The following is a 26,778-nucleotide window of genomic DNA, read 5'->3' as shown; positions in this document are numbered from 1 at the left end:
GCCAATGGGCATCTAATCTGTTAATCTGTTAAGGAGAAAATCAGTTTTAAAGATGTACAAACTGCTTCACAGATGTAACAAATGACTGGATGAATCTCATCATGTTCTGCTTTAAATGTGAAATAAATCCGCTAATCATCATTTGTTCATAAATGGATCCAAACAGAGAGAAATCAGACAGATAACAGCAGCGATTTCAGCAGTTTGTTTTGGTTTGTTTCCATGTAAATTTACGGGAATGTTAATGTCAACATGAAATTGTTAGAGTGCTGTACGCCTGCATGCTTGAACACACATCTGTGTGCGTGTTTGCATGTGCAAGAATGCTGATTACATTTAGTCCTATTTGGATGTTTACTGTTTTGTGTGTATACTGTATACTATATGTGTGTGTGTGTGTGTGTGTGTGCAGCCACTCCTGGCAGCCACCTGCGAGAGTGGAGTGCAGCGGCTTGCCTCTCTCTTGCAGAGGCCCCCGAGGGTCGACGCATTAGAGAGAGAGAGAACGAGAGAGCGGAGCGCGGACGAGAGCGAGGCCACGCCGCACGGCCCCCTGGGTATTTATTACAACCAATAAAAGGCTGATTTACTGAGCATTTACATGCTTAATGCAAGCAGCCGGCACACTCTGCGCTGGAACCTGGCGAACACACACACACGGTCGCGCACACACACCATGGTGCACCAGCGCCAGCGTTTTACAGTTTAATTATACGATTAGGAGCGGTACCCAAAACACTGTCGTCTTCTAAAACAACCTTCCAAAAAGTGTCCCTCTCCATTTACATGTGACCCTGGCGAGCTGGCTGGCTGGATGGAGGGAGGGCAGAATGATAATGAAATGCATTTTCTCTGTTTTTAGTCCAATTGTTAGAGATAATTTCCCTCCAGATTGGAATAAATACGGCTAAAAGAGGCGCAGGGGAGAGGGAGAGTACGAGGCAGAGGCACACTGAGGAGACGTACTTGTTTTTGTTTTTTTGCAAGCCATTTAAAAAGCATTTTATTTGCAATTTATTATGTTTTTAATAAATGAACAATAATCTTTCAGTGGGCTGGAATAATTAAGTCATTTCATATGTGAAACAGAAATATGTTAGAAATTCCTCCTCACAAAAATGATCAGCCTCATTCACGGAAACACGAGCAGAAATGTGTCTCGTGCTTTTAGGTTTAACGCGTCAGTGTGCCGTTACAAAGCGGTGTGTGTGTGTGTGTGTGTGTGTGTGTGTTAGACAGAGATGGAGATGAACGAGAAGACGGAGTGGATGACAGGATAGTCTGACATTAAGCCACAGTATAGTACACTAGAAAAGTGGATTGAATGGCTGACACTGGAGCCAAGGCACAAAGTAGCGACAAAACTAATCCTCCGAGTGTGTCAGAGATGACACTGTTGTATCTGTAACGCAGAGAGCTCGTCGGCTTCACACTTACACAGCACAAAGCCAAAAGGGCCAGGGAAACAGGAGTAAGCGTGAGCCGCGTGGCTTTGGAAGCTGATAAAGAGTCACATTCTCTCCCCCAAAAAAATGATGATGAAGGGATGTAGAATACCCAGATTTTAGATTCTTTTTTTTTTTTTTTTAAAAAAGACAATTGTTCATAGTTCAATTTCACTATGAGGTGATGAGTCGGAATAAAAGGAGAACTTGACTTTTTCAGCTAATTCCTCTGAAATATTATAAGATAACATGTACCATTTTAACGAGAAATGACCAAAATGATTTACTAAAATGAAGTGTAGTATTTTATCACCCCCCTGCATTGGAATAAAACAGCTAAATACCTCCGTCTAATGCAATGAATGTGTGGAACAGGCTGTAAAATGTGCTCCGGAAAAAAATGTCCTGATGTTCTTTTACTTCCTGGCAGATCTGATTAATTTCTCCGATTTCCCCTGGTGTGAATCTAATTGGCTGTTACACTTAAGCCTTCATACTGTATATACAGTATATCCCACATTTACACTCTGTCTAAATGTGCACATAAAAACCTGGGCTGAAAACGTAGATGAGTGTGGGTTTGACTGTTTGAAACGCATCAGATGAGAGGGTAACGAAAAGGAAGAAAGAGACAGATAGAGCTGTTGAATGTCAGCGGTGCAGATGCTTCAAGCACACTGTTGCTCTGTGTGTGTCTGTGCGTGTGTGTCTGTGTTTGTGCGTGCCCGCGCGTGCACCAGCTGACTCCCAATGTGTTTAACAAATAACCACAATTTAGCCACGCTGCCGAGGAGCCGGCGCCGTCACTTCACATTACTGTCTCCCCGACGCTCCGCTCTGCCACACACATACGCGCAAACGCTCTCTCACACACACACACATGCACGTAGCCCCGCAGTGCGCCTTACAGACACACTCATTACCTCCGAGACGCCTCTGGTTTTACCTTATCTGGCCCTGTTTAGCTTCAACACATTTCAGCGAGCACATTGTACACCGATTTACCACCTACATGGTGCAGTACGGATGGCATGTGGCAAGACAAATTATTACATGCCGACAATGAGACGGTGCAGCTTGTGATGACTTTTTTCTGCATTTTTTAAAAGAATCTCACCCTTTTTCAATCAGTTGTATTTTTTTTTCGCTAGAGGTAAAATGCTCTAATTCAAAGGGAGCATAATTACACATAAACTAATCATATGAATCATATTTTTCTCTTTGGTTTTGATGCTACGGATGAGTGGGAGTCATTTGTTGTAAAAATCGTAATATCTCAATTTGTATTTTGACATGCAAAAGAGAAAACGTCTCAAACTGAAATGTATTTCATTAAAACAAATACGAAAGAGGACTTTAAAGTAAACAAGTAGTTTTTAAAGCAATGAATTAGATAAAATGTGCAAAGGTCAATACAACAATATCGTATCACATCATTTGAAGTGACAGCTGAACTTCTGAACTTCCGTTGACATGAGGTTGAACCTACAAAGCCCTAACACATCTCATGAAACAAAATACTTCCGTTTGCTCGTGGCAGATGAGCACTGCCGTATGTACCAGATTTTAATGTGGACCAAACCCTGTTTTTTATTCTTTGGACAAGTGATGAATACCCCCCACACACACACACACAAAAAAAAACAACTTGATTTTTCTGCCTTTAATCCTTCAGGCCAGTTGCCACACATCATCGCCTGTTGCTAAGGTTACAATCCGGTGCCACATGCTGGCTGACTTATAGATGTGCTTTAAAGCCGCCTACCTTGTCTGAGCGTCCGTTGTTGAGGCTGAGGTTGCTCACGGCGGCAACCTTGGCGTCCAGGACCTGCTGCTCTCTCTTCAGCTGCTCCTTCATCTGCCTGGCCTCGGCGAAGGCCTTGGTCACCGCCTCGTGGTCGTTCAGGTAGGCTGTGGAGGACAGCGACGACAACAAGTCTGCTGAGACACAGCCAGAGAGACAGAGAGGAGGAGGGATTAATTTGGTTTTGTGGTGAGCAAAAGTGAATCACGCTGTACACTGTATTTGTTTATTTTAGAATGACAATAAGACAGTAATGACAGAGAAATTTGATATTGCATTTACAGTTGAGCTTGGAAAAGTATATGAATGTGTGTTTGTGTTTGGTAAGCTGGCAGGAGGTTTTCATCCAGAAAAAAATCTTCCCTTGAACCATGAGGTAAAGACATTAACATACACTTGACGAGGGAGTTTGCCAGGGCATGTGTGTGTGTGTGTGTGTTTGTGTCCCCCCACTCAGACTCACGCTCAGACACTGACCACTTTACTGTCGAGCTGGGCACATGAGTCAGAGTGTGCCCGTGGCTAGCCTTGCTGAAAGCTGCCCACCTCCCTCCCCACCTGCCCCTAACTGTAAACAGAGAAACAAAAACAAACTATGAACACTCACAGCCTCAACCCCTGGACGTCTCCTTTAAATCTCGATTAAAGAGTCATCTTTGGCACAAAGAGACACATCCCTTTTCATCTGCACCCTGACACTTCATAGTGAGGTGACCAGATGACACTTATTACAGCTAAAAAGTCCTGCTAATTTCCCCAGCTGAGAACATCTGTCCTGCCACCTAACTCCGATCACATCTCCCCGCTCCTTCTCGCCGCCTATTATTTCTGCAGCTTAGCCGCCGATGAGGCATCTGCTCTGCCTGAGTGTGTGCGCGGTTGTGTGATCTGCTATCGCCTCTCTCTATCAGCCGGGTTAGCTCTCAACAAAGAGCTGCGGCTGGCTTATGGGGCCTTTATCAGCGCTAATCCGCACCGCTAATGCCATCTCAGGCCAGATTACCAGCTTCAGATTGGTAATGACAGAGCCGTGAACTCTTTCAGAAGTCATAACCGGAAAATCTGGATGTGAGCGGGGCCAAAAAAAAAAAAAAAAAAAAAGGGGGGTGATGGGGGACGGACAGAGGCGGGAGAGCGGAGAGGGTGATGGAATCGGGTGGCAGTCAATTTTAATCTGGAGTCAAAAGAGAGGGAGGGGGACAGATAGACATTCTTGTGCTCACGACTGCGTGTGTGAGTCTCGCTTAAACTGACAGCGATGCCAACCATCCAGACAAGTGCATGTGACCCAGATAGAGGGGAGGAGGGTTTCGCTCGCTCACACCCCACACACACAAGTTTTGTTTCTCTGAGCGCCAAATCTCTACAGACAGGCGCAATACATTTCTGACCACAAAACCACTCCGGCAGGGAGGTCAGGGGGAACTGCAGTGTTTCATGACAGGGACAAAGACAAATGTGTGATCGTGGGAGAAGTTACAGGCGCTGACAGGCCTTCAGTTTTGTTTGAGATGGGCGGATGGATGGATGGACGGATGGAGGAAGAGGAAGAGAAACGTGCCTTTGGGTTGGGAGGTGTCAAAAGAAGAGAGGTGAAATGTGGAGAAGTTAGCGCAGACAGACAAACTAAAATTCATCCAGACATATATACAGGGATGGAGTGGAAGGTGAAGCTACTGACGAAACCCAGTTTAATCATCCTTTTACCTGCAGATATGACCCAGATATTCTAAAAGCCTTAGTGAGCATAAAGACTGCAAAGGCATCGGGGGGGATCTTGTGCTGCTTTGCACTTATTTGTAAGCTTTGGTTTTTTCCAGTGACACATTTTCACGACACATTTATTCAGTATGTGCCTCATTACAAGTGACACAAAACTGATGTGTAAAAATGTTCAAAATGACTAGTTGACTAGAAAAATCATGCCAATTTAGGAAAAAAGGCAAAAATATAAAAAATGAGTAAAAGTACTTACCCCAAGTGCAACCGTTTACATGGTTACATTCTTGATATTACATATGATTGGATTAGTAGTATGGATACATTAATATCTAAACTTCACTTGAAGTTGAACCTGGTTGAGGTAATTATAAATATATGATATTTATTTTCAGGTGGTTTATTCATTAAGAATGCATCATATTTTAGAAAGCAGTCATACATTTTTTTACATCAAATCATAATCTACAACTAAGAAGTATAACTAAGAATATTTCCATCAAAAATGTAATTGATGAAACAGAAATAGTACCTTAAATATGTACATAATTACAGCATTAGAGCAGATTTTAATTTCCACTACATCCGCTTTATATACTGTCTGTTGTTCTTTCTGTCTGAATTTAAATAACCTCAACACGCACATTCATACTCTGTACCACCCACTCACACACACACACACACACACACAGTCACTCCCACACATCAAAATGACTGCCTCTAGACTCTATTCCAATTTGTCTGCCCCGTCTATCCCCTCTGAACTTGTAACAGGAATCCTAATACGACGATGAACTGTAATAACAAATGTGATGGTGAGCGGCTAAACTCAGTGGCAACAGATGGGACCGTGAGCCACAACAGAACTGGGATCTGCGACGCAAAACACACTGGTCTCCACACACAAATAATTCTGCAGGGATCACACACAAACTTTAAACACTGTAATCCATTTTTCTGAACAAAAAACATCTGGGACCACAAATCCACTAATCTGATATTAAATCCGCCGATTTGTTGAAAAACAGTGAGATTAGCCAAGAAGTCAGAAAAAAATGACTAACTGCCTATTGCATAGGAGGAGGAGGTGGGATTGTGAGCTTTTGTGTGCGTTTGGAGTGTGTGTTTGAGTGTGTGTGCTGTCATTGTGTCATTAATGCTGGGTGTTTGCGCTGTCCTGGCTCATGTAAGAGGCTTGTCTAATCTCATTGGTGATACCTCCTGTCTGTCATGCGCTCCTCTCTTTATTATTCCCCCGCTTCATCGCTCTGGAAAAAAAGTGCTAATCCCCGTCTCTCTCTCCTTCTCGCTCCCTCTCTCTCTCCTTCACTCCTATGTCTCTCTGTCTCTTTCACTCACTAATAAACACATAACAATGAAGCAGCCCGGAGGCAAATAGCGACACGGAGGAAAAACACAAACACACTAATTATAGCCTGTTACATATGTGTAATATTTGAACTATCAGTGTTGCGTGAAAAATGGATTAAGAGTACAAAATGGTGATTCATTTATGTCATATTTTATGTACATGTGCATATGGCTGGGTATGATTATGGTACTGGCACAAGCAACAATGGCAGCACTACGAGGAACAGGCTATTCTTGTCCTCCCCACTACCAGCAACTCTATTAGTGTTTCCTTTTATGACCTTCATTGTTGTAACGAGGAATATTTTCTCTGTAGTGTATTGAAGTGTGGGAACACTCGTACTGCAAGTGTACAATATGAACACATTCACAAATGTGTTTCCTTAAGATGTGTGTATGTGCCTTTTTTTAAAAAAAATGGGTTTGATTCCAACTTTAAGCATGTTTTTACTGTTCATTTGGCCATCAGTTTATCAGTCACAACAATAATGCTGTATTTATTCAGTCTGATCATCTGATTGCTTTTTTCTGTCCTATTTGGAACTTTGTTGTAGCAACGAAAGCAATGATAATCAGGCTGAAATGCCATTTTACTTCAGTCCTTTGGCCTCATACAGTGGATTTTTTTGTTGGCACATGGGGTTATTTTGTGTTGCCCTGACTAAACAGTGGTGAGTAATCAAGCTGTCCTTTTCTTGGAGGAATGTCACAGTACAACGGCCTGTATAGTTACACTGAGCGCTAAGCGGCTAACTAGTTTTGAAAAAGATACCCCATTTTTACAGGGTTCTCATGTCCAATTAAACATCAAATGCAAGGACTTTTCATGGACTTCCCTGGCCCACATTGCCTCACATTCAAGGAACCAATGGAGGATAGGCTGAGACTTGGATCAAGACTAATTACTGTGACAAAACTTGAGAGACTTTTAGAGAGAGAGAACTCACAGGTTTTTAAGGTTGATGTCTGCTTTCTTGCTAGCTTGCTGCAACATGCACATAGACTCTAGTCACTTATTCACACACTTTTAAAGGGCAGGGGGTGCAACAGTGGTGCTGCAGAGATGTATGCGGACAACAAAACGTACCCTATTTTCTAATGTTAAGTACAATGCCTCTCCAGATCAATAAGCAGGACAATAAATTAAACAAATTAAAGATGTGTGGTATGACTCGGAGGTCTCTTTGTAGGCCTGCCATGTTCTCAGCACCAAGTAACTTGGTGTGTACAGTAACAACTGATGGTGAAATGATAAAATTTCAAGTTCTAACAACCTTGTATTATCATTTCACTTTTCCTGTGGCGTGTGTGTTTATGCGATGGATACTTAAGTCCACTTACCAATTGAGCTGACTCTGGTTGGTGGTCCTCCGATGCTGGAGGGGGCAACGCTGTGCTTCAAGGAGCCGGCGTGGCCCAGCTTGGTGGCAGCAGCAGCAGCAGCAGCAGGGACCTGTGGGGAAGTTGGGGGGGAGTTGGGTGACTTGCTCTCGGATGCCTTAGGCTTGGCCGACAGGTTCAGTGGCTGTGCACCCTCACTGTCCTGCAAAAACCAAAACAGCAAAGTTTCGCCTGCTGTGACCACCGTAGGAATTTGGAAGCGGGAGGCAGAGTGGGGGACCCCTCACCCTTTCTCACCAAGATCACTCGCAATTGAAGCTTTAACATGTACCAATTAAACGGGAGCCCATGCACAGCAATCTAAGGCAAGCCTGGCGGGACAGATGTCAAGGTGCATGCCACTGCCCGAATCCAAACAGTTAATCATAAACAATACAATCAACAGAACACACAAAAGTAATTACCAAGATATTTAGGTGCAAACCACTGACATTCACATGCAAAATAACTGAGTTCCTGTCACAGCAAAGTCAAGACGAGATCATGCACATGCATGTGCACACTCCACATGCAGGCTCCAGTAAACATGCACCTGCTCCTCGACATGCTCTAAACAAGGCCAGCAGTGAGAGCAACAATCAAACACCTCAGGAGAAGAAACACCGTGAAGTCCTTCTTAAAACTACAGCAGCCGCCTCCTTCTGTCTTTCACATAGCGTAACAGCTCCATGAGAGTGTCTTCACAGCTGCAGGACTCTCAAGACACAGTGACGTCTCCATATATCAAACAGCAAACAGAACAGAGGACTGTCTGCCACTTCAATGTGCACTTGCTCCATTAAAAACAAGGGACCTTCGTGGCTGTGAACGTGAGATTGTGTAAAAGGAACAGTGAAGGAGCACTTTGTGCCTCAAACACACACACGCAAACACACTCACACACAGTCCCAAAAACCAATCAATAACTTTTTGGAAGTAGCAGTTTTTTGAGGACCCTGGTGCCAGTAGTGCTTCTGTATTAGAGTATTAAGGTGCAAAACAGGACTTAATATTAATGTGTCTGTAGCATTAAATTCAGTCATTCATCTAAATCAAAGGAGGTCTGTACACTGCTATAACCTCGATTTATGTAACAGACAGCGGCCCATAAATGAATTGGCATGTGGACCACCGCACGATGCTGGGGGCTGTTATCGTGTTTATTGTCATGGCAACACCCCCCCTGCTGATGACCTAATCCAATCAGGGGGAGCCTTGGAGGGTCACATGACAGGAAGGAAGGAATTAGATCGCAGAGGGGCCAGATGTACACAGACCGTTCGGTGTAATTAAAACTCTGCAATTAAAAGGCAGACACAACAGGGGCCTGCCAGAAAAGATGCTCAGCCACAGTGTCAATGATTAGTATTTTGTTTTATTTCAGTAAGATACATATTTCTCCCTAAATGTTAATTTAAAAAAAAAAGTTAAAGTGAGCTTTATTCATGACAGGTGTGGTCCTATTGTAGTTAAATTCACACCGCAGAATAGAGACATTTTTCTTCTTTATTTTCTGGTCATTAGTCTAATTGCTGCTTAAGCGGAGCCGAATCCAGCATACACTGAGATCCAAAAAGAGAGCAAGTACTGTATGTGTGTGTGTGTGTGTGTGTGTGTGTGTGTGTGTGGCGTATCCACTCATTAAGGCCGACTTTCACAGATTCCCACTCCTTGAGTCGTACTAAGCCTTATGAGCCCCTCACAACTCAATTAAGCCCTTCCAATTAAGCCCCTACACGTGTATGTGTGTCTCTGTGTGTGTGCGCGCGCGTGCGTGATCAACACTTTGTGTGCGTGTGTGCATGTGCGATGAGGCCTAACCGGATTGTCCTTCATTAGGGGGGGCTTTCTAAATAGACGCAGGACCCCCAAAGATGCCTACAGTGAGACAATGGGCCCAGAGAAGAAGAGGCAAGAAAAGCAGAAGAGGAAAACTGAGCGGGATCTTCTCAATCCTGACCCATATTATGGTGGGCTTTGGCTCAGATCATGTTTGAATATTTATTACAAATAGATAATGCCTCTGCCTCTTGTACAGTGGATGGGGGAGTCTCCCCTCCGCGCCAAGCCAAATCCTATGGTGGGAAGGTGGCCAACCTGCATTATGCCAGTGTGGAGGAATTAGTTTAGGCATTGGAGCTCAGAGGCTTGGACTGACTTGTTTATATGTGTGTGTGTGTGTGTGTGTGTGTGTGTGTGTGTGTGTGTCACTGTGAGACATTGTTCAACAAGCTCTAAATCTCATGACAGAGAATGTGTGCGTGCATGCGTGCATGTGTGCCTGCATGTGTGTAAGGCCACTAAAGCCTCCGAAAGGCTTGGAATCTTGAATTAATACAATTGCTTTTGTGTCTCTCTTGGCTGATGAAACAGTCTCCAGCTTTGAGACAGAAAACATGCAGAGTGACAATGAGAGCCAGAGGGACAGAGAGGAGGAAAGAGGGAAGAAATAGTGTGTGTGTGTGTGTGTGTGTGTGTGTGTGTGTGTGGGCTGTATTTCACTTCTGTAGATGCCGACATGTGCAAGCAACATCAGGGTTCTGCATCTTATCTGATGGTTCAATTAACAGGACAAGTGTGTGTGCCACCACCCTTTATCCTGGGCAGTGTGTGTGTGTGTGTGTGTGTGTTTAGGTGAGTGCGCTACAGTGTCCAAGTCAGGACCTTTACATTTCACTTTGCGTCTCTGTCTTTCTTCCTCCCTCTGTGTGCTGCTCTGTTCCTTTCCTCCCAGCTAGAAGTGACTGTTCAGATATTAATCATATTGTCGTATCTAATTCCCTCAGGCAGGGAGGCGACACAGGAGATGCATATATGACACTGGTTCTTAAAGTGTGTGTGGCACTGATTCAAACACTAACTAGTCAAGTATTGAAAAGCACTCCACATTTTCTGTTTATTTGTATTGGGAGAAAACATTCGAGTGGATGTGAGTTTACCTTGACAGTCTAGACTGATTGTTCTGTTTATTGTTCTCATAGGTTTGTCGGCTCAATTCATCTCTCTGTTAATAATCATTAGACTGAAAGAATTATTCACTTTCTAACACACTGAAATTCAAGTTGATGTAAATTACTTTTGCATTGGTAAACCCAGCAATGGTTATAGTTTTATGATTATACGAGGGGATCGAAGTGTTTAACTCGTGATTGCCGACATGGCGGCACACGTTTTAATCCAAACAGACTGCTAATGTACAAAAAGTTTAAATGGCAAAACAAGATCAACACAATTTGCTTTTTAAAATTCATTTAGCCAGAAAACATCTGGTGCGCCAAACTGACCCTTATGGTGGCCCCACTATGGACAGCCCTGGTATACAGTAACATAAAATGTAAAACACTGAAGAAAGGTAAATGCTCTTCATTACTTTTGGCCACTGCATGCGTGTGATGCATGTCAGCAAATGGGCTACATATGGTGCATAATTTGAATCGCACTATTGTATAGGTCTGTATGCATGCCTGCCTACATCTAAAGATCCACTCTTGTGTAAAAGAAAGATGCGTGTATGCTGCAGTGATTTGTGTGTGTGTGTGTGTGTGTGTGTGTGTAAAGGGGGTGCATGGTTTCTAGTTGGCATGGTGCCTTCTTCAACACCTGTGTGTGTGTGTGTGTGTGTCCGTGTCTCACCCGAGGGTAAAGCACTTAAGCGGTGTGTGCCTGAGTCCAAACAGCTGTGAGCAGAGGCAGACAGCACGTCTCTAAATGACTAGAGACCTGAGATAGAGCCCACAGGGGGAGCACACCTCTGAAATATACATGTCACTCACCCAGAGAGTGAGGGAGAGGGGAAAGAATGAGTGCGAGAGCTGCAGTGGTCAGCCTGAACGAGAGACATCAAAGAAGAAAAGAGGAGTGAGAGACTGAGAAAGAAACTCAAGGAAAGAGAGAGAAACAAGTATCTGTCCAGCTCCACAGACCATTTATCTGAAGTTTGCCTCTCGATGCTCACAAACAGTGTGAGTGCACAAGGGGAGGAACATCGACACAGCGGTGCGATCAATTGGCTGGTTTGGCTCCATGGGGCCTGTCTGGTGCCATGAGGGTCCACTCCCAAGTCTGCCACTCCTGCTGGACTGGGGAGGCCATTATGGCGCCCCACTTCCCCTCCACCACAGGCCATGGCACTTGCCTGTCAGCCCAACTCCATATATATGGTAATAAGACGAGTGTGTTGGTGGGGCGGGACGGTAGTAGTGTGTGTGAGTGATGGTGACGGGGGGGTTTGATGGACAAGGAAGCAGGGGTGCAAGCTCTAAGGTCAACCATGAGCTTTAATCTGTGCAATGAGCTACGACTGCAGTCTGGTACATACGTGTGTGTGTGTGTGTGTGTGTGTGTGTGTGTGTAAACAGGAAAAGGCGTAGGTCAAGAACGAAGTAGACGAGGAGAAAGAAGACGAGAAAAGTGCTGGAAGAAGAGAATAAATGAAAAGGGATAAGAGGAAGGTGAAAGAACTGGCACGTAATAGGAGAGGAAAATAAACGAACATTGATGGAAGGAAAGAAAAGGAGAGGAAAAACAGAAAAGGAAAAGAAGTTGTAAAACTTTGATTTATGTGATAAAATGAGATATTAACCTGAATCAGATTGTCGATCTCCGTGTGTGTCAATGTCTGTGTTGATTTGTGACTGACCACTACACTTATGGGGGGTCCAGGGGTGTATGGAGGATGTCAGGGGGCATGAGGGTGTTCTGTGTGTGTGTGTGTATGTATGTATGTGGAGTGGGAGGTGTTCAGGGTACCAACGGCTGACCAGATATTCATAGGATTCCACTTGAATGGCCACACAAGGCTTCCCCTCGCCCCTATTGTGCAGCCAGCCAAGAAAAGGGCACAAACACCAATACATCGTCCAATCTATTGCCACCGTACACCAGCTGGAGTTTAGCGATAAAGTTGAGGTGTTTGATTTGCAGAGTTGACCACAGGTGTTGTCGGGAAACCGAAGTGAGCATTTGTGTGAGGAGCTGATTGTTGCTCGGGACACTTGTTTGAAAAAACACGACAAGATCGGGGATGCAATGCAATGCAATGATGCACATTTATAGCTCATGCACTGCAGAGAAACACAATTTCATACAGGCAAACATTCACTCTTTCTGTCCCTGTTGTAACACTAGAAAGGCCAAAGTGTATTTACCAGACAGCTAAAGTCATGTCTGAGTTATATTTACTTATATGTGAACTTTGCCTTTATATGTGTGAGTTTGTCTAAAACAGAAATTCACTTTTAGTCAAAAATATTCATGAAATTAGTACATTTATCTTAATATATGAAACAATATCGAAGTCGTCATACTATAATGAAGTAAAAAAATTAAGACTTTATTCAGGGAACAAGTTGATTAACACTGAAAAAAGTAAATATAATTTTTTTTATTTCAATTTCAATAAATAATTTTGTAGTTTAGTGGTACTTTTCCAAATCTAAATTTTCAGCCCTATCGTCATTTTGTGTACTACTTTCTTTTAGGACATTTTTTAAAAATCTGGCTCCCACATTCGGGGGCTCTAACTCTCAAATCCACTGGCATTTTTAGTATTAAACACACCAGCATGCACACACGCACGCACTCTCCCAGCCAACACTGTTTTTTCCCCTCACCTTGGTCTTGTTTGATTGCGGGGAGTTGCGGCCCTTGTCGCTCTGTGAGTGTGGGTTGCTGGGTGGGGAGTGTGTGCCCAGGTTGGCTTGAGGGGGCAGGCTTCCTGCGTGCTGCTTGGCCCCCGGAGACACCTGCATCGCTGCCAGCTGAGCTGCGTACAACTGCTGCAAGGTCAGAGAGACAGGTAGGCAGACAGAGAGACAGACGAGAATTGGATTTGGGGGAAGGGTGGACAGTAAGAAAAAGGAAGAAGAGAGGGAGAAGAGAGGGGAGGAAGGGGGAAAAAAGGAGAAGAAAAGGACGACATGAATAAATGAATACTCGAGAGCGCACAAACAAAAAAGAAGACGGCGGCTAAAAAGCTCTGGAAGAAGAGGCCATTAGTGGCCCGGCCTCTGTTTGTGTGACAGCGAGCGATAGAGAGGGACATCTCCACTGTCAGCCCCCTCCCTCACCCCATGGGAGAAGCGCTAACAGCCTCTCTGACAGGCACAGAGATGGCCATGTCCCCTCCAGGTGCATCGTGGGAGAAAGGGAAAACATTCCGGCTATCGAGGTCATGCCGGAGAGCCCGGTCTCTTGCTCAAGGTGAAAAAAAGTGATGATGGGGAAGGAGAGAAGGAGATTTGTGAAGCTACATGCCAGATGGGACATGCCAGAAGTGTCTTGTGCCTCTGCGATATATTTTAGTGTGCTGACAATAAGATGCAAAAAACACACAAATCGCTATACAGTAGTCTAAAATTAAGATAAATTGCTTTGATAACTGCTGCCGGAAACAAAACAAACTGGGCTTCCCAAGTCTTATTTATGTATTTAATTAATTTCCAATTAAATAAAAGCATTATGGCTTGAGCTGCTATGGTGTGAACATACTCGGGGAATATTTATGCAATACCATTGTATCACACAAAACAGTCTCTGGCCAGTATTTCCACAGCAACAGACACAGCATAATATTCACAACTTGGAAGGAGCCTCAGTATTCCTAAACACTTCTTTCTGTCTCTCTGTCTTCTTCCTCAAAATCATCCTGCAAAGCTCAATTACTTTCATGTCTGCTAATACAAATCTCCAAGATGCCGTTTTGTTTTCTCAGAATTGTTATTCGCTCATCTGAAGAGCAACAGAACGGTTGTTTAGCGAGAAGTAACTGATGTGTTTTGTTTTTTTTTTTGAATAGTTATAATTGTTATTATTATTTATTTCTGGTGGAAGATTTTTCTGGATGAGGACCATCCTTTTTTTTTTTTTTTTTTTTTTTTTTTTTGAGTTTAACTTCCGTCCTTCTGTTGGTGCTTGGCTGCCGGCCACCGGCGTCAAACAAAGGCTGGTTTATGCAAATGGACAAGGAAGAGATGCTGTCACTGCTCTCTCTCTCTCTCTCTCTCTCTCTCTCTCTGTACCTCTCTCTATCTCTCTTGACAGCCACAGTAACTCTGACTCTTCTCTGCTATCTTAAATAAAGACATTTATCTCCTATTAAACAAACAAGGGGAAAAAATGAGACATTCAAACTGGCAGTGCACACACACATGCACACAAAGAAGTACCATTTGAAACAAACTCGTATTTGAATTTGAAATAATCTCCGCCTGACTGTCACTCATATGTGGCAACAACAATATTCACTGTCCAACACTGCACTAGCAGTCTTTTCTCTTACAATAGTCCAACTTTTCTGTTGACTGTATTAACTGTGCAAACTTTTCTCTTATATAAGATACCTGCAACTCCAAAAAGATAACTAACTTCATTCCTGACGGACACTTTGATAGACTTCTATTGATAGAATTATGTATAAAAACCTAGGTGTAGTGACTGTTCAGAGCCCTCTTTTCTCCCTATGTGATTTCTTTCAGCCTGCTCGCACATTAGCATTTTGTCATAATTTTCTCTTCTTACTAAATCCTTTGGTGCTGCTCATTGCCGAAACCCATGCCCAGAGTGTCAGCATCTGCTGCGGTTCTAGTCACCGGGGGAACAATGATAATTGAGGCACATACAGTAGACAGGGTGTGCTGCTGCTGCTGCTGCTGATGTGGAAATCAGCGGGAGATCGGTCATGCTCTGGCGAGCTACACGAAGGCCGCGCGGAGGACTAGCTCGCTGAGATCAGATCAGCCTCCGCTCGCTCATTTCTCTTCAATTAGCTGCACTGTGGCTCCTGGAAGAGAGGGTGAGGAGGAGGGGTGCAGCCGAGCATGAACATCCCTCAACCCCCACCCCCCTCTCCCTTCCCTACCAGCCAAACCCCCTAGCGAGTGGACCACAGGCGGTGTGTCTGTGTGTGTGTATATATGTGTGTGTCCTGCCATATTCGGACCAGTGGTTCAAAGGCCTCTTTATTTGCAGAGTGAATTGAGTTCCATTACAAGGCCAGCTCCCGTCACTCAAAGACTGCTCAATGGGCCGCCGTGCAATGACACACACACACACACGCGCGCACGCTCAAACACACACATGCACGGTACAGAGGGCAGAGGCACTGTGGAGCGCGCCCAGAGCGTCGCCACAACGACATGCATGTCAACAAACAGGAAGTGACAGCGCAAAGCCCCCTGGGGTGACCGGAGGAGCAAGCACACACACACACATACAGGCACACAGAACAACACAATAAGTGTGTGTGTGTGGGGGGGGGGGGGTCTGCAATCGGGGTTGCAGGATGAGACTAAGGAATTTGAAATGTCACTCACTATTCAGGCATGCATGCTGAGCTGACTGTGTGTGTGTGTGTGTGTGTGTGTGTGTTGTTAAGGCCGTAAAGACTTGCTCCTCACTCTTTCTGTCCCCCTAATCCCCGAATGAGAGTCAAGTGCCAACACATCTGCATGTGTTTTTTGTGTGCATGCTAGCATATCCAGTGGTCAGCGTGTGCCTGTCACATGACACCCCCCATATGTGTGTTTGCGTGTGTGCGTGCGTGTAAGCATGTGAAGCCTGAGCTCTATTGACAGGAGGGGAAAAGGTGATGTGTGACTATTGGTGCTACTCTGATTGAAGACACGGGGGTGATTGTTTGGTATTAGTGCTATTGACACTGTGTGTGTGTGTGTTTGTGTGTGTGTGTGTGTGCCCGCACGTGCATCCATTCTCTTAGTCCTGCTGTTTCCCCTGTCATCTCAGTGGGGTGTGTGTGTGTGTGAGTGTGAGTGAGTCTTGGTCAATAATCTGCAGCTTTAGTCAGATTACCAGCTCGTCTGGTCTTTGTTGTCAGAGTTAGCGGCGGTTCAGAGCAGCCTGAGCTCTATTGTTTACATGGACACCGAGGAGTATTGTGTGGATCTTAATGGATTCTTGTCTGTCTGACTTCCTGTGTCTGACCATGTTTTCTTCAGTGTATTATTAACGTTCCGTACTGAACAACAAAAAAGAGAAAGGAAGGGTGGACTAATTGTAGACCTCTGTTTCTTTGCACATATTTCGATCTGTTTCTCTCCTTTCAAGCCTTTATTCTCATCAAGTTGTTGAAACATCTTTGTGATTGAACTATGCAATGGATGAAATGAAAATGTAGAAAGAGGAACATAGTGGTAAAGGTTAAACAAAATGATTACAATGCCTTTCTTATACCTTTTGTGTGAACAGCCTCAAGGACAAACATAAACAGCATGAAATCTGTGGAATTTTCTTTGACAACAAACATTTGGGACATTTTCTGTGTGTTCATTTTAACTGTAAGGAACATTAAAAAACAAGTGAAAAAAACATTTACTGTCACATAAAGCAAAGTGATTTAACTTTTTATTTTTAACTTTTTTTAACATTTGAAACCCACCGTGGTGCCGTTTTATCACAACTGTCAAAGTAATTAAGCAGGCTTTCACAACGACAATAAAGGGGATTTTATAGTCATACATATAAACAACTTTTTCCTTTACTCAGTATTTGCTGGGTAGAGGTAAGACACATTTTCCCCAATTACAGTCACCCATCTCTGCTGTCTATTGATTTCATATTGATCCTGTTGCTATCACAAAATGGCATTTCCCCTCAAACCCAACAAGCCTTTAGATCCAAGAGGAAGTTATCAACCCTGAGGCAATTCCCACATCCACGAAAATGCTTTGCTACACGCTTTCTCTCTTCCAGATAAGGTTTTTTTTGGAGACACGAGTTGCTCAATTGATTTCTCATTTACCTTCTCATCTGTCCCCATCTCTTTTTTCCTGTTTTTATTTTTTTATCCTCCCTCCCTCGCCCTAACTGCCTGTCTGTTGTTCGCCCGTCCATCTCTCCGGTGTACAGTGTGGTAATCCAGGACAATATGTTCCAACATCTGCCTCTCCATATGATGCCTGACCCACGCCATTGACCCTCTTTATACCACACCGCACACACACATTTAATCTCTCTCACACATCCACCCTTTCCTCTTCCACTTACCTCCTTCCGTCCTATCTCTCTTTTTCTCTGGTTATCCTTTTTAAATGATCATCCTTCTAAATACCTCTCTGGTACTTCTGCCTTTTCACCTTTATCGCTTATCTCGCTCTCTTACCGAGATGACTGCACTTTTCTTTTTTTCTTTTCTTTTTCAGCTCTCAGCCTGTCCTCCTCAGTCCATTTATGTGATATGGATGATATCAATGATATCAAGGGTCAATAGGGAGCCAGATTAACATGCTCTAATGCACAATGTCACACTCATCCCCCAGATTAAGATACTAAATGCCAAACTTGTGTGTTCCAAAGCCTCTGCTGCCTTGAAAACCGTCTGTGGAGGATTCTGTGTTAAGCTCCCATTGACTATAAGTGCTACTCTTTTGATTTCTATGGAGGATGTTTTAAACATAGAAAGAGCTTTAAATCATTGAGAGTTTAATACATTTTTCTAAGAACTGCACTTAAATGAAAAGCTGTGCTTTTGAGAGTTTTTCCATCCAGTCTTCTTTCTATGTACATAGCTTTAATACAGTAAAATCAGAGTATCATTGATTTCTTCCTTTATTTAAATGTAAGTGATGTTTAAAAATATATCAACTTAAAACTACAAATATGGCTGTAATTGTGATCCTGGTTATGTCATCAGGTTTAATTCTGCGGTTTGGAGTCTACAGTTTTTATTAGCCTGCATCACAAATTGGAGGCAGGGAACTTGAAAAAAACATGAGCATGTACCAGACAGGAAGCTAAAACAGAACATGCCATCAAGTTGCATTGTGGGAAATGTAGAGTCAGTGTTTCTGGGGATTTTGGCCTAAAAATTGATACTATAAGTCAAGATTTCTCAGGCTTTGCTGCAACAATTTGATGATTTAAAAGAAATGTACTTATTTTAGTATTAGTCCAACAACTATAAAACATGGGCAATACTGAATTGCTGTAGTGCCCCTTTAAATCCTGTTTTTTTTTGTGCTTTTATTTGGGGGGAACTACAAGAAAAAATACCAAGTACTCAGTTAAGAGAAAGAGAAAGATTATTATTCCTGGGTAATAAAATTGTCGAAATTCAAATTAGTAGCTGTTTGTGGTCACCAGCAAGGGGCGCAGTGCAGCTTTAATGATGTCAGTAGGTACATAAAAAGGTGTTTGTATAGTTTGGTTTGTGTATTAGTATGAACTACTCAAATGAGTCTTTTGAAGTCTGTTGAAACTAAGGGTCGTGACCTCGAAAAACGTTATCTCTGAGATAAGAAGTTTGTTGCAAATCACTAAAACTCCAATATCAGTACCTGTCATATTATTACCACATTTAAGGATTACATTGTTCCTTTTTGGAGCCCAAAAATAACAACTCTAGTATACTGGATTTTAATTATAAATAAGGTTTTCTGTATTTCTTAAACATGTCCTCATTTTAGTGCTATTTAATGGGCATAAGGGAGGAAACAGATGATGTGGCCTATATAAGAAAAAAACATTTGTGCCAAACAGGAAATGACACAATATACTGAGTAATGTCTGCGTGTGTGTGGGTTGTCCAGGCTGAACTAACATATATGTCAGCATGTTCCTGTGCACTTTTAAATGCAACTGGGAAGTTCATTGTGTGCCCCATCTGAAAATCTTTCATTTTCTCTCTCTGTTCGTGTGTGTGCGCATCTCGGCTAAGTGGGTTCACCTGTGTCATCTCCGACAAAACCCACTCTGTTGCCGTGGCGACCTGAGGCCTGAGCTAACTGTCATGTCTCGTCTTGGCGACAGAAATGCCTCCTTATCAAATGAGGGCGCAAGGGACGATCCCAAAGGAAATCCATGCACATTGAGACATCTGTACTTGTGTTAGCCGGGGCAAATCCGTTTCTTTGTGACAAGCCTTAATCTCAGTGTGTTTGTGTGTTTGTGTGAGAGGCTGTGCGTGTTTTTCTGGGATGATTGTAAGAAAGAAATCTGTGAGTGAGATGTGTTTTTTTTTTTAACGTGTTGTGTCCTCTCCCCTCCCTGCTGGTTAAAAAAAAACAAAAAAAAATCCAATTGCAAGGTGGACAAAGCCGTTCAACTGGAGATTGAGTGAGTCTGAACACAGTCGAACATATGGACGGCTAGATTGAAGCAGTGATAACACGCAGAGGACATTATTCTCAGGCTAAACACACAAATGTCCTCTCACACTCACACACGCGCGCGCAGAAACACACACGCAAGTAATAATGAAATCAGTGTGGACAGCGGGGTCCGTTCTCCATGACAGAATTACACAGCTATTCTGTTCTCCCTGTAGTGTCTAGCATATGGGGCAGCACGTTTGGCTGACAGGTGCAAATGTATTAAACACAGTCTGCCTAACCTTTAACCCATATTTTCCCATCATTCCCTAAATGTGTGAACAGTAAGTGAAAAAGATGTGCAAGAAAATATGTGTGTCGGTGCAGCTGTTTCTCTCGGATATTTCGCGTGTGTGTGTGTTTATGATAATGCGTGTCAAGGAGACATGAGGGCCAAGTGCAGCCTGCGCCGAGGCAGAGCCCAGCACCGGAGGTTAATGCGTTTCAGACAGGCGACTGCGGGGACGCCCGCGCAGGCTCTTAACCCCTGGAAGAGGGGGGCCCCTGAAGCCCATGTGGATCTGAGTGGAAGTGTGAGGAGTGGAAGTGTGTGAGGTCTGGATGTGTGCGTTTTGCTGTGTTGGTGTACGAGCAGTGGTCGGGGAGGTAAGGACTGCCACGCGATAGGTTACTTATTCTACATATGCAGACAGGAAAAAGACCAAGTCAGACTCATCCTCCTTATAAGTGGGATAACAGCTGTTGACTCATTTGTTTTATGGTTTTACCTCTCTGTGGTTTTGTCTCCCTGTCATCACTTTCTGCTTTCTTGCTTATTCACTGTTTGACCTCTAAATGTATGACACAGAAGCAGAGCAAACAAGCACACCTATATATATTTATACATAACCGTTGACCCCTTAAATCTGACAGCAATAAACTTTCAGATAGCTTCATAATAGCAGATAATTTGACATCTCTATTAAATTCCTGTGCCATTTTACATCTCGCACAACATTACACATGGCTATTAAGTTTCATGTGTCTGGCATGTAGCTTTACTTTGTCCCACTTTTTTGGCCGGAATAAAAAACCTCCTTAAAATTTGAGCGATGTTCAGGGATTTTTGAACAGTTACAGTTTGTTGGGGGTTTCAGCAAAAAAATATCTGCACATTGGGTTTATATTAGAAATTTGTTTGCATTTTTTTGGCAACATGAAGACAACTGACCTGCTGATGTTTTATCTTGACAAGTGTGTTTTCCTAGTTGGTTCCATTCATGTCAGTACATGAAGGAAGTTGTGTTACAAAGGCATGACGGTTGCTTTAGATATGTAATCCATCACAGTCAATAGCGTTTTCTTTTTCTGTGTCTCCGATGTGGTGAGTAAAGAATGCCTGAATCACATATAAATACGCCTCTGTGCTGTTAAAAGGGACTGAAATCTCTTCAGCATCACCCACACCCACGCCCACCTCTGACAGTCAATCTGAATATATCTGTCTCCTACTTCCTTTCGCAGGACAAAGCCAGAGGGGCTTGGGTTACACTTGTCAGTTCTGTGTGATTTTTGAGCTCTGATCATGAAGATCATGTTTTTATGGGATCACTCCACTGTCCACACTGTGACAGCTGTTCAGCTCCCCCTGTGGCTGTGTTTGTGGTCTTGTATAACTCAGTGGGCAGTATGTGGTGTGAACACTGTCAGGGTTAGGGGATTTATTCCCAATGGGACAACCTGAGTGAAAAAGAAAACTGAATGTTTTCATCTGCGGTATTTGAAGACTTGTGATTGCTGTTTTGTTTGGTCCCTAATTCTATTTCTGAGGTCATGTGTTGATGCTGTAGTCTTACCTGGAGTTGTAGGGGTCCCAGGCCTGGTGTGGCAGCAGCAGCAGCCGCCATTGTTGTGGGGATGAGCTGGAGAGGGTAGGGGTCACCTGAAGAAAACCAGACAAGATCACACTTTTTAACATCTTTCACTTATATTCCATCAAAATCTTCCCTCACCCTGTCTTTTAATCTCTCTTCCACAATCTCGTCTTCAATCTCTTTCCCCCCCCTTTCCCCTCATCCTCCTGTTTTTCTCCTCCCTGTCATCCCTCTCATACCACCTTCGTCCCTCTCTTCCCCTCGCCCATCAGCTCCCCTCCCCACCCACAACCACCACCTGAGTCCCCCTCTGCAGCTGTTAAAGCCGTCCTTTGTGTGTGCTGCCAGTAGGGCCTTAATGAAAAGCCTGATTGTGTGTCCTCCTCCTTAATACCCCTGACAAAGAGCAGCGAGGTGAGGGGATTCTGATAAAGCTGGCCCCAGCGCCGTAATTAAGAGCCGCCACTACCGATTGCTGCTCTCTCCTCCCTCTCTTTTTTTTTTTCTCCCCCCGACTGTCTTTTCTCCTGCTTTGTAGGACGAGCTTTCAGTCTCTCTCGCCTGTCTCCCACTTTCTCCCTCCTTGAGTCTTTCTTGTTGTCATCTTTCTCTCTTCACAAGTTACTCTCCACCTCCATCTCTTCCTTCTCCCTCTCACCCCCCCCCCCCTTCTGTCAGGAATGATAAATCAAGACAGAGATGGGCGAACAGAGTGGAGGGGATGACAGAAATGTGTAGAGAAAAGGACGGGTGTGGATTATTAGTGACCAGGTGCTGATAGGCCGTGTTGTAATTACTCCGAGAGAAAGGGAGAGAGAGAGAAAAAGGGGGGAGAGAAAGGTCAGAGATGAGGGGAGGCAGAGGAGGAGGAGGAGGAGGCAGAGGGTGAGGAAGGACAGATAGGGAGAAGAAAGGAAAGAGGAGGAGGGATACTGTACTGAATCATTCTTCTATTGAGTAAAGCATGCCTGTTGACAGGTCTGATTTGTATGTGGTCATACCCACAACCCAAAATTTAGCACATGGAGGTCAGGCTTTAGACAAGTGGTACTGCAGCGAGGAGAAAACTCGGGAATGTTCTCAGAGATTGACCTTGCATTTCTGACCTGAACCTTCAGTGCAGTGGTCAGCTTCTTGGCTCTGTCAGGAACTTCCATTGTAGATGTGTGTGCCCGTCTAAGTGTGTGTGCACTCGGCATAAGCCGAGACTCTCTTTCCGACATATTTTCCCATATAACTCTGTTCTTAAAAAAAAAAAAAGAACAGAAAAAAAAGCTGAGACATTCTTTTCTCCAGCGGGGAGGGAGGGCAGGAGGGATTAAAGAATTATTTCAGGACTGTGTATTCTAGGAGATGGGTCTTTTCTCCTCGCTCCCTGGACAAACATGAGCTGGGTGGATATTTATGCTCCTCCTGGGGGTCGCTGTAACAAAGGGAGAAGGACGGAGGAAAGCAAACATGTTGCTCTTGGCTTGAGGACAGCGACCTCGAGGAGGAAATTTCTCACTGACAAACAGACCAAAGAGGGAGATGGATGGAGGGATGAAAGAAATGAAAATGTCATTGATATCCCTTTGGTGTCTTTTGTGCAATTTTAACATTTGTAAAATTCTCCAAGGAGTGATTCACATGATATCATGATGATATAATCAGGGTTGTCTTGAGCTTTAGGTTCAACATTTTGCAAATAAAGCCTATAATGAACTTGAGACATTGAGTGTAAAAGAGCAGGCAGGGATCGTCTAAAGAAATTTGCACAATGGGAAACGTAGCATCTAGTGTTTTTTCTAGTTTAACCCATAGAACAGACTAAAAGTTAGCATATATCGTCCCTACGGCTTCGTTTTGGATCATTCTACTTTTAAATCTGTCTCTTGTTCCCCTAACTTTACAAAAGTGCAATGCAGTAACACAAGAAAGGCCAGTGTCATCTCTACAGTGCTTGAAAAGTACAGGAAACTCAAGAATCTGAAAAAGCTCGTCATTGCAGAGGCCATTTGGGAAATAACACATTGTGTTTGTATAATTTATATGACTGAAATGCTTTGAGATTGCCAGCCTTCCCAGAGCTGTTTATTTTTTATTAATTATTTAAATATCATAGCTTTGGAACAAAAGTCAAAGGTGAAAATCAGCTTCCAATTCAACTTTTTCTGAAAAATGATGAACAAGTCACACTAGATAATGCAGTGCTGTTTAGAAACCTTAAAAACAGATTTAAAAAAAGTCCTCAGTTCAGCTTTATCATGTTGTGTCAGTGACTTGGACAATAGACAAATTGTGTTTTTGTTCAACAAGTGTTCACACTGAACAGCCGTCCATACTGTGCAGATAAAATCTATTCATATCTTCAAAGCGATGAAGCGCCGTGAGAATATGTCAGAGCACAATGCTACACATGTCCTATTTAGAGCTGCAGCACCAAACTACATCAACTCAACAACAACTTTGAAAGTTGCCAGAGAGTTTTCTCAGGGGCGGCCCAGCCTGGCGTGGAGTGCCAATCCGGTTGGAATTGGCGGAGGCAGTGAAAAGACAAGCCCACCACTTGACAGGGTATTTACGTGGGCAGTGGGCGTGGGTGAAGATGGCACTAATTAAAATGGAATGGACTTGTTTGGGAAGCTGTGAAACTCTAAGGGGGTGTGGGGGGGGGACTGGGTGTGCACGCGCTTACATTTGTGTGCACGTCTGTGTCTACGTTTTTTTTTTTTTGTATTTGCGATATCACAAAGCAATCGCTGGCTGCCTGGACATTTGTGTGTGTTTGTGTGTTAGTGTGTGTGGGCTGTATTGGAAACATGTTCTGGCTGCGTCCTGTGTTAATGTGAGGAGAACCTGGGGCAGGTCACATTACCACCCTCCACACACCCCCCCTCTGCTAACCCCCCCATCGTGCATTTATTCCCAGCATCCCCTGGCAAGCACCAACCACTTTTTTTTTTCTCTATCTTTCTCTCTCTGTCTCTGTCTCTCTCTCTCTCTATCATGGTAAACAACACATTGCCACACAGCCGGAGCGTGATAGCCAAAAAAAAAAAAAACCATGTCCTGCAGGACGCCTGTATTTTGTTGCTTTTATAAATCAAAAAATAGACAAGACAAAAGGAAGGAGCCAAAAGGACTGAGCGAGAGAGGGAGAGAGAGAGATAAAGAGAGAGAGATTGAGAGTGTAAACAGGAAGGGTGTATTTGGACTGGTTTTTCTATTAAGAGAGAGATGTTGTTGTAGGGGCGAGCTCGTCTTTTGGGAAACAATCTGACTCCCTGTGTGGGAAAACGGTCAGACTCTACCTTGCTTGGTGAAAAACATTTGAAACCCTGCGCATAGAGAGAACTTTTACACTGAAAGTTGCACCTATTCATGAATGTGTGTGTGTGTGTGTGTGTGTGTGTGTGTGTAGATGTTACTCACTGCAGCCAGGCTTGTAGTTGAAGCCAGGGGGCATGAGGAAACCCTGCTGGGCTGCAGCCGCCGCCAGCGTCCTCTGGTCTGGAGGAAAGACAGGAATCATCAGCGGTGGGAGCTGGCCCTGGACCTGCTGATGAAGGAGGGAGAACAAGGGGGGGAGAAAGGGGGAGAGAAGAAAAAGAGGTGGTAGAGGAAGAACAGAGAGAAAAGGGAGAAGAAAACATGAGCATCCTTGGCATCTCTTTGAGTGACCACTCACAGACATGCACGGGAAACAACACAGTAATGCTAAAAATAGCACTGTGAATGTGTGTATAGCCTTAAGTACCATTCGGAAGACAGTTACATCTGCATTACATCATAATAATTTCTCAGAATCATATGCATTCAGGCTCATATATACATATTCATATAATTCACATGGAACACATACAACACTAACGAAGTGACACACACACACACACACACACACACACTGTAAACACCCGTACTCTCAAAGACAAAAAGCAACTCATGAGGAGAGTTCACAAAACTCTCACAACAGCTGGCCCTTTCCTTGTATTTGGAAGATGATGTTCTCTCCCTTCTCCCCACATCAATTCCCCCCTCCCCAACAACCCAAACACACCGACGCACACACAAACGCGCAGACACAGCCCTCTGTGCGCGCCCGTCGGCAGAGAGCCATATGACTTCACAAGGTTTCCAGGATTTTAAAAGGAGAAGCAGAAAAAAGCTCCTCCGATGGGTGGCTTTGGCAGGGACGACAGGAGAGGGAGAGAGAGAGAAGGAGACAGAAAGAGAGAGAAGTAGGAGACAGATGGTTGCACTAAACAGCGTTCTGCCAAAAACAACACACAAAGACTTGCGTGTGATGGACTGACTGACAGTTTGAGAGGAAGACAGGAGAAGATGAAGAGAGGAAGTGAGGAGGAGATGGAGAGTGGAAAAAGGTGACACAAGGAGGAAAATACGGAGTCTTCTCGACCTGTAAGGAGGTGTAAATCTGGTATGATGTCGAAGCCACAAATATGTGGAGAGGGAAGGAGCTCGAGCCAAATTCCTTGCAAATTTTCAGCAATTTTCCAAAAAGTAAGGACAAGAAAATCAATGTGTTTTCTATAAACTACTGGGCAACATTTTGGATGATACTAAATGGAGCCTCGGTGACTCTTCAGCTGTACAGGTGCCTCAAGCTTTATGTGTTTTCTTGCTTTTGTTGAAACATGCAGTGTTTTTATTGGCCACCGGTTCTGTTTTTAAATCATTGGGCATGGCAACAATACAACAATGTAGCGCCTACGCTGTACTGAAATAAAATAAAAAAGAAGAGACAGGTCCTGGAATATGATCATTTAGTTAAGAAATCCGTTTCATCACTCCTGCACTTCTTCGCTTTATTATTAAAATTATTTGATATTCAGGCATTTTTTCAATATTATTTAGGCTCTCCCCGTGAGTTTTAGTTAAGGAACTTTAAAAATGCCATACAAACAGATGTATGGAAAATAAATGTTGAACTACATGTGTTAAAGTAGAGTAGAAGTAGAGCCAAATGTTTGGCCAAATGTTTGGTCTCTGCAGAGTATATGACTGAGTTAGATTGGATTAAAATCAAAACTTCTTAAACTGGCCTACAGTAAAATTAAAGGATGGATTGCAGCAAACAACCAAAACAAAATGAATATAAGGTGCACTTCTGTGATGTTAGGATGCTTGTGAGAAACAAA

The 26,778-nt window shown here is 43.6% G+C and overlaps 1 protein-coding gene across 12 annotated transcripts in view; it reads right to left on the bottom strand.

The window, feature by feature from the left end:
- sox5 (SRY-box transcription factor 5) overlaps window positions 1–26,778 on the bottom strand; it is a 238,916-nt gene that overhangs the window by 6,085 nt on the left and 206,053 nt on the right. For 7 of the 12 annotated variants that reach the window (XM_037121941.1, XM_037121940.1, XM_037121943.1 and 4 more), the window contains 5 exons: window positions 25,052–25,178; window positions 21,620–21,705; window positions 13,332–13,496; window positions 7,681–7,882; window positions 3,211–3,386 (listed from right to left, as the gene is read on the bottom strand). In XM_037121941.1, the coding sequence (XP_036977836.1) occupies window positions 3,211–3,386; window positions 7,681–7,882; window positions 13,332–13,496; window positions 21,620–21,705; window positions 25,052–25,178 (756 nt within the window). The remainder of the gene's footprint in view (window positions 1–3,210; window positions 3,387–7,680; window positions 7,883–13,331; window positions 13,497–21,619; window positions 21,706–25,051; window positions 25,179–26,778) is intronic. The other 5 variants (XM_037121936.1, XM_037121945.1, XM_037121946.1 and 2 more) reach the window with 5 other exon arrangements.

Source organism: Acanthopagrus latus, chromosome 14, assembly GCF_904848185.1.
Source record: "Acanthopagrus latus isolate v.2019 chromosome 14, fAcaLat1.1, whole genome shotgun sequence".
Lineage (NCBI taxonomy): Eukaryota > Metazoa > Chordata > Actinopteri > Spariformes > Sparidae > Acanthopagrus > Acanthopagrus latus.
Note: the sequence above shows the minus strand (reverse complement) of the source record. Positions and strands in the feature narration are given on the sequence as shown.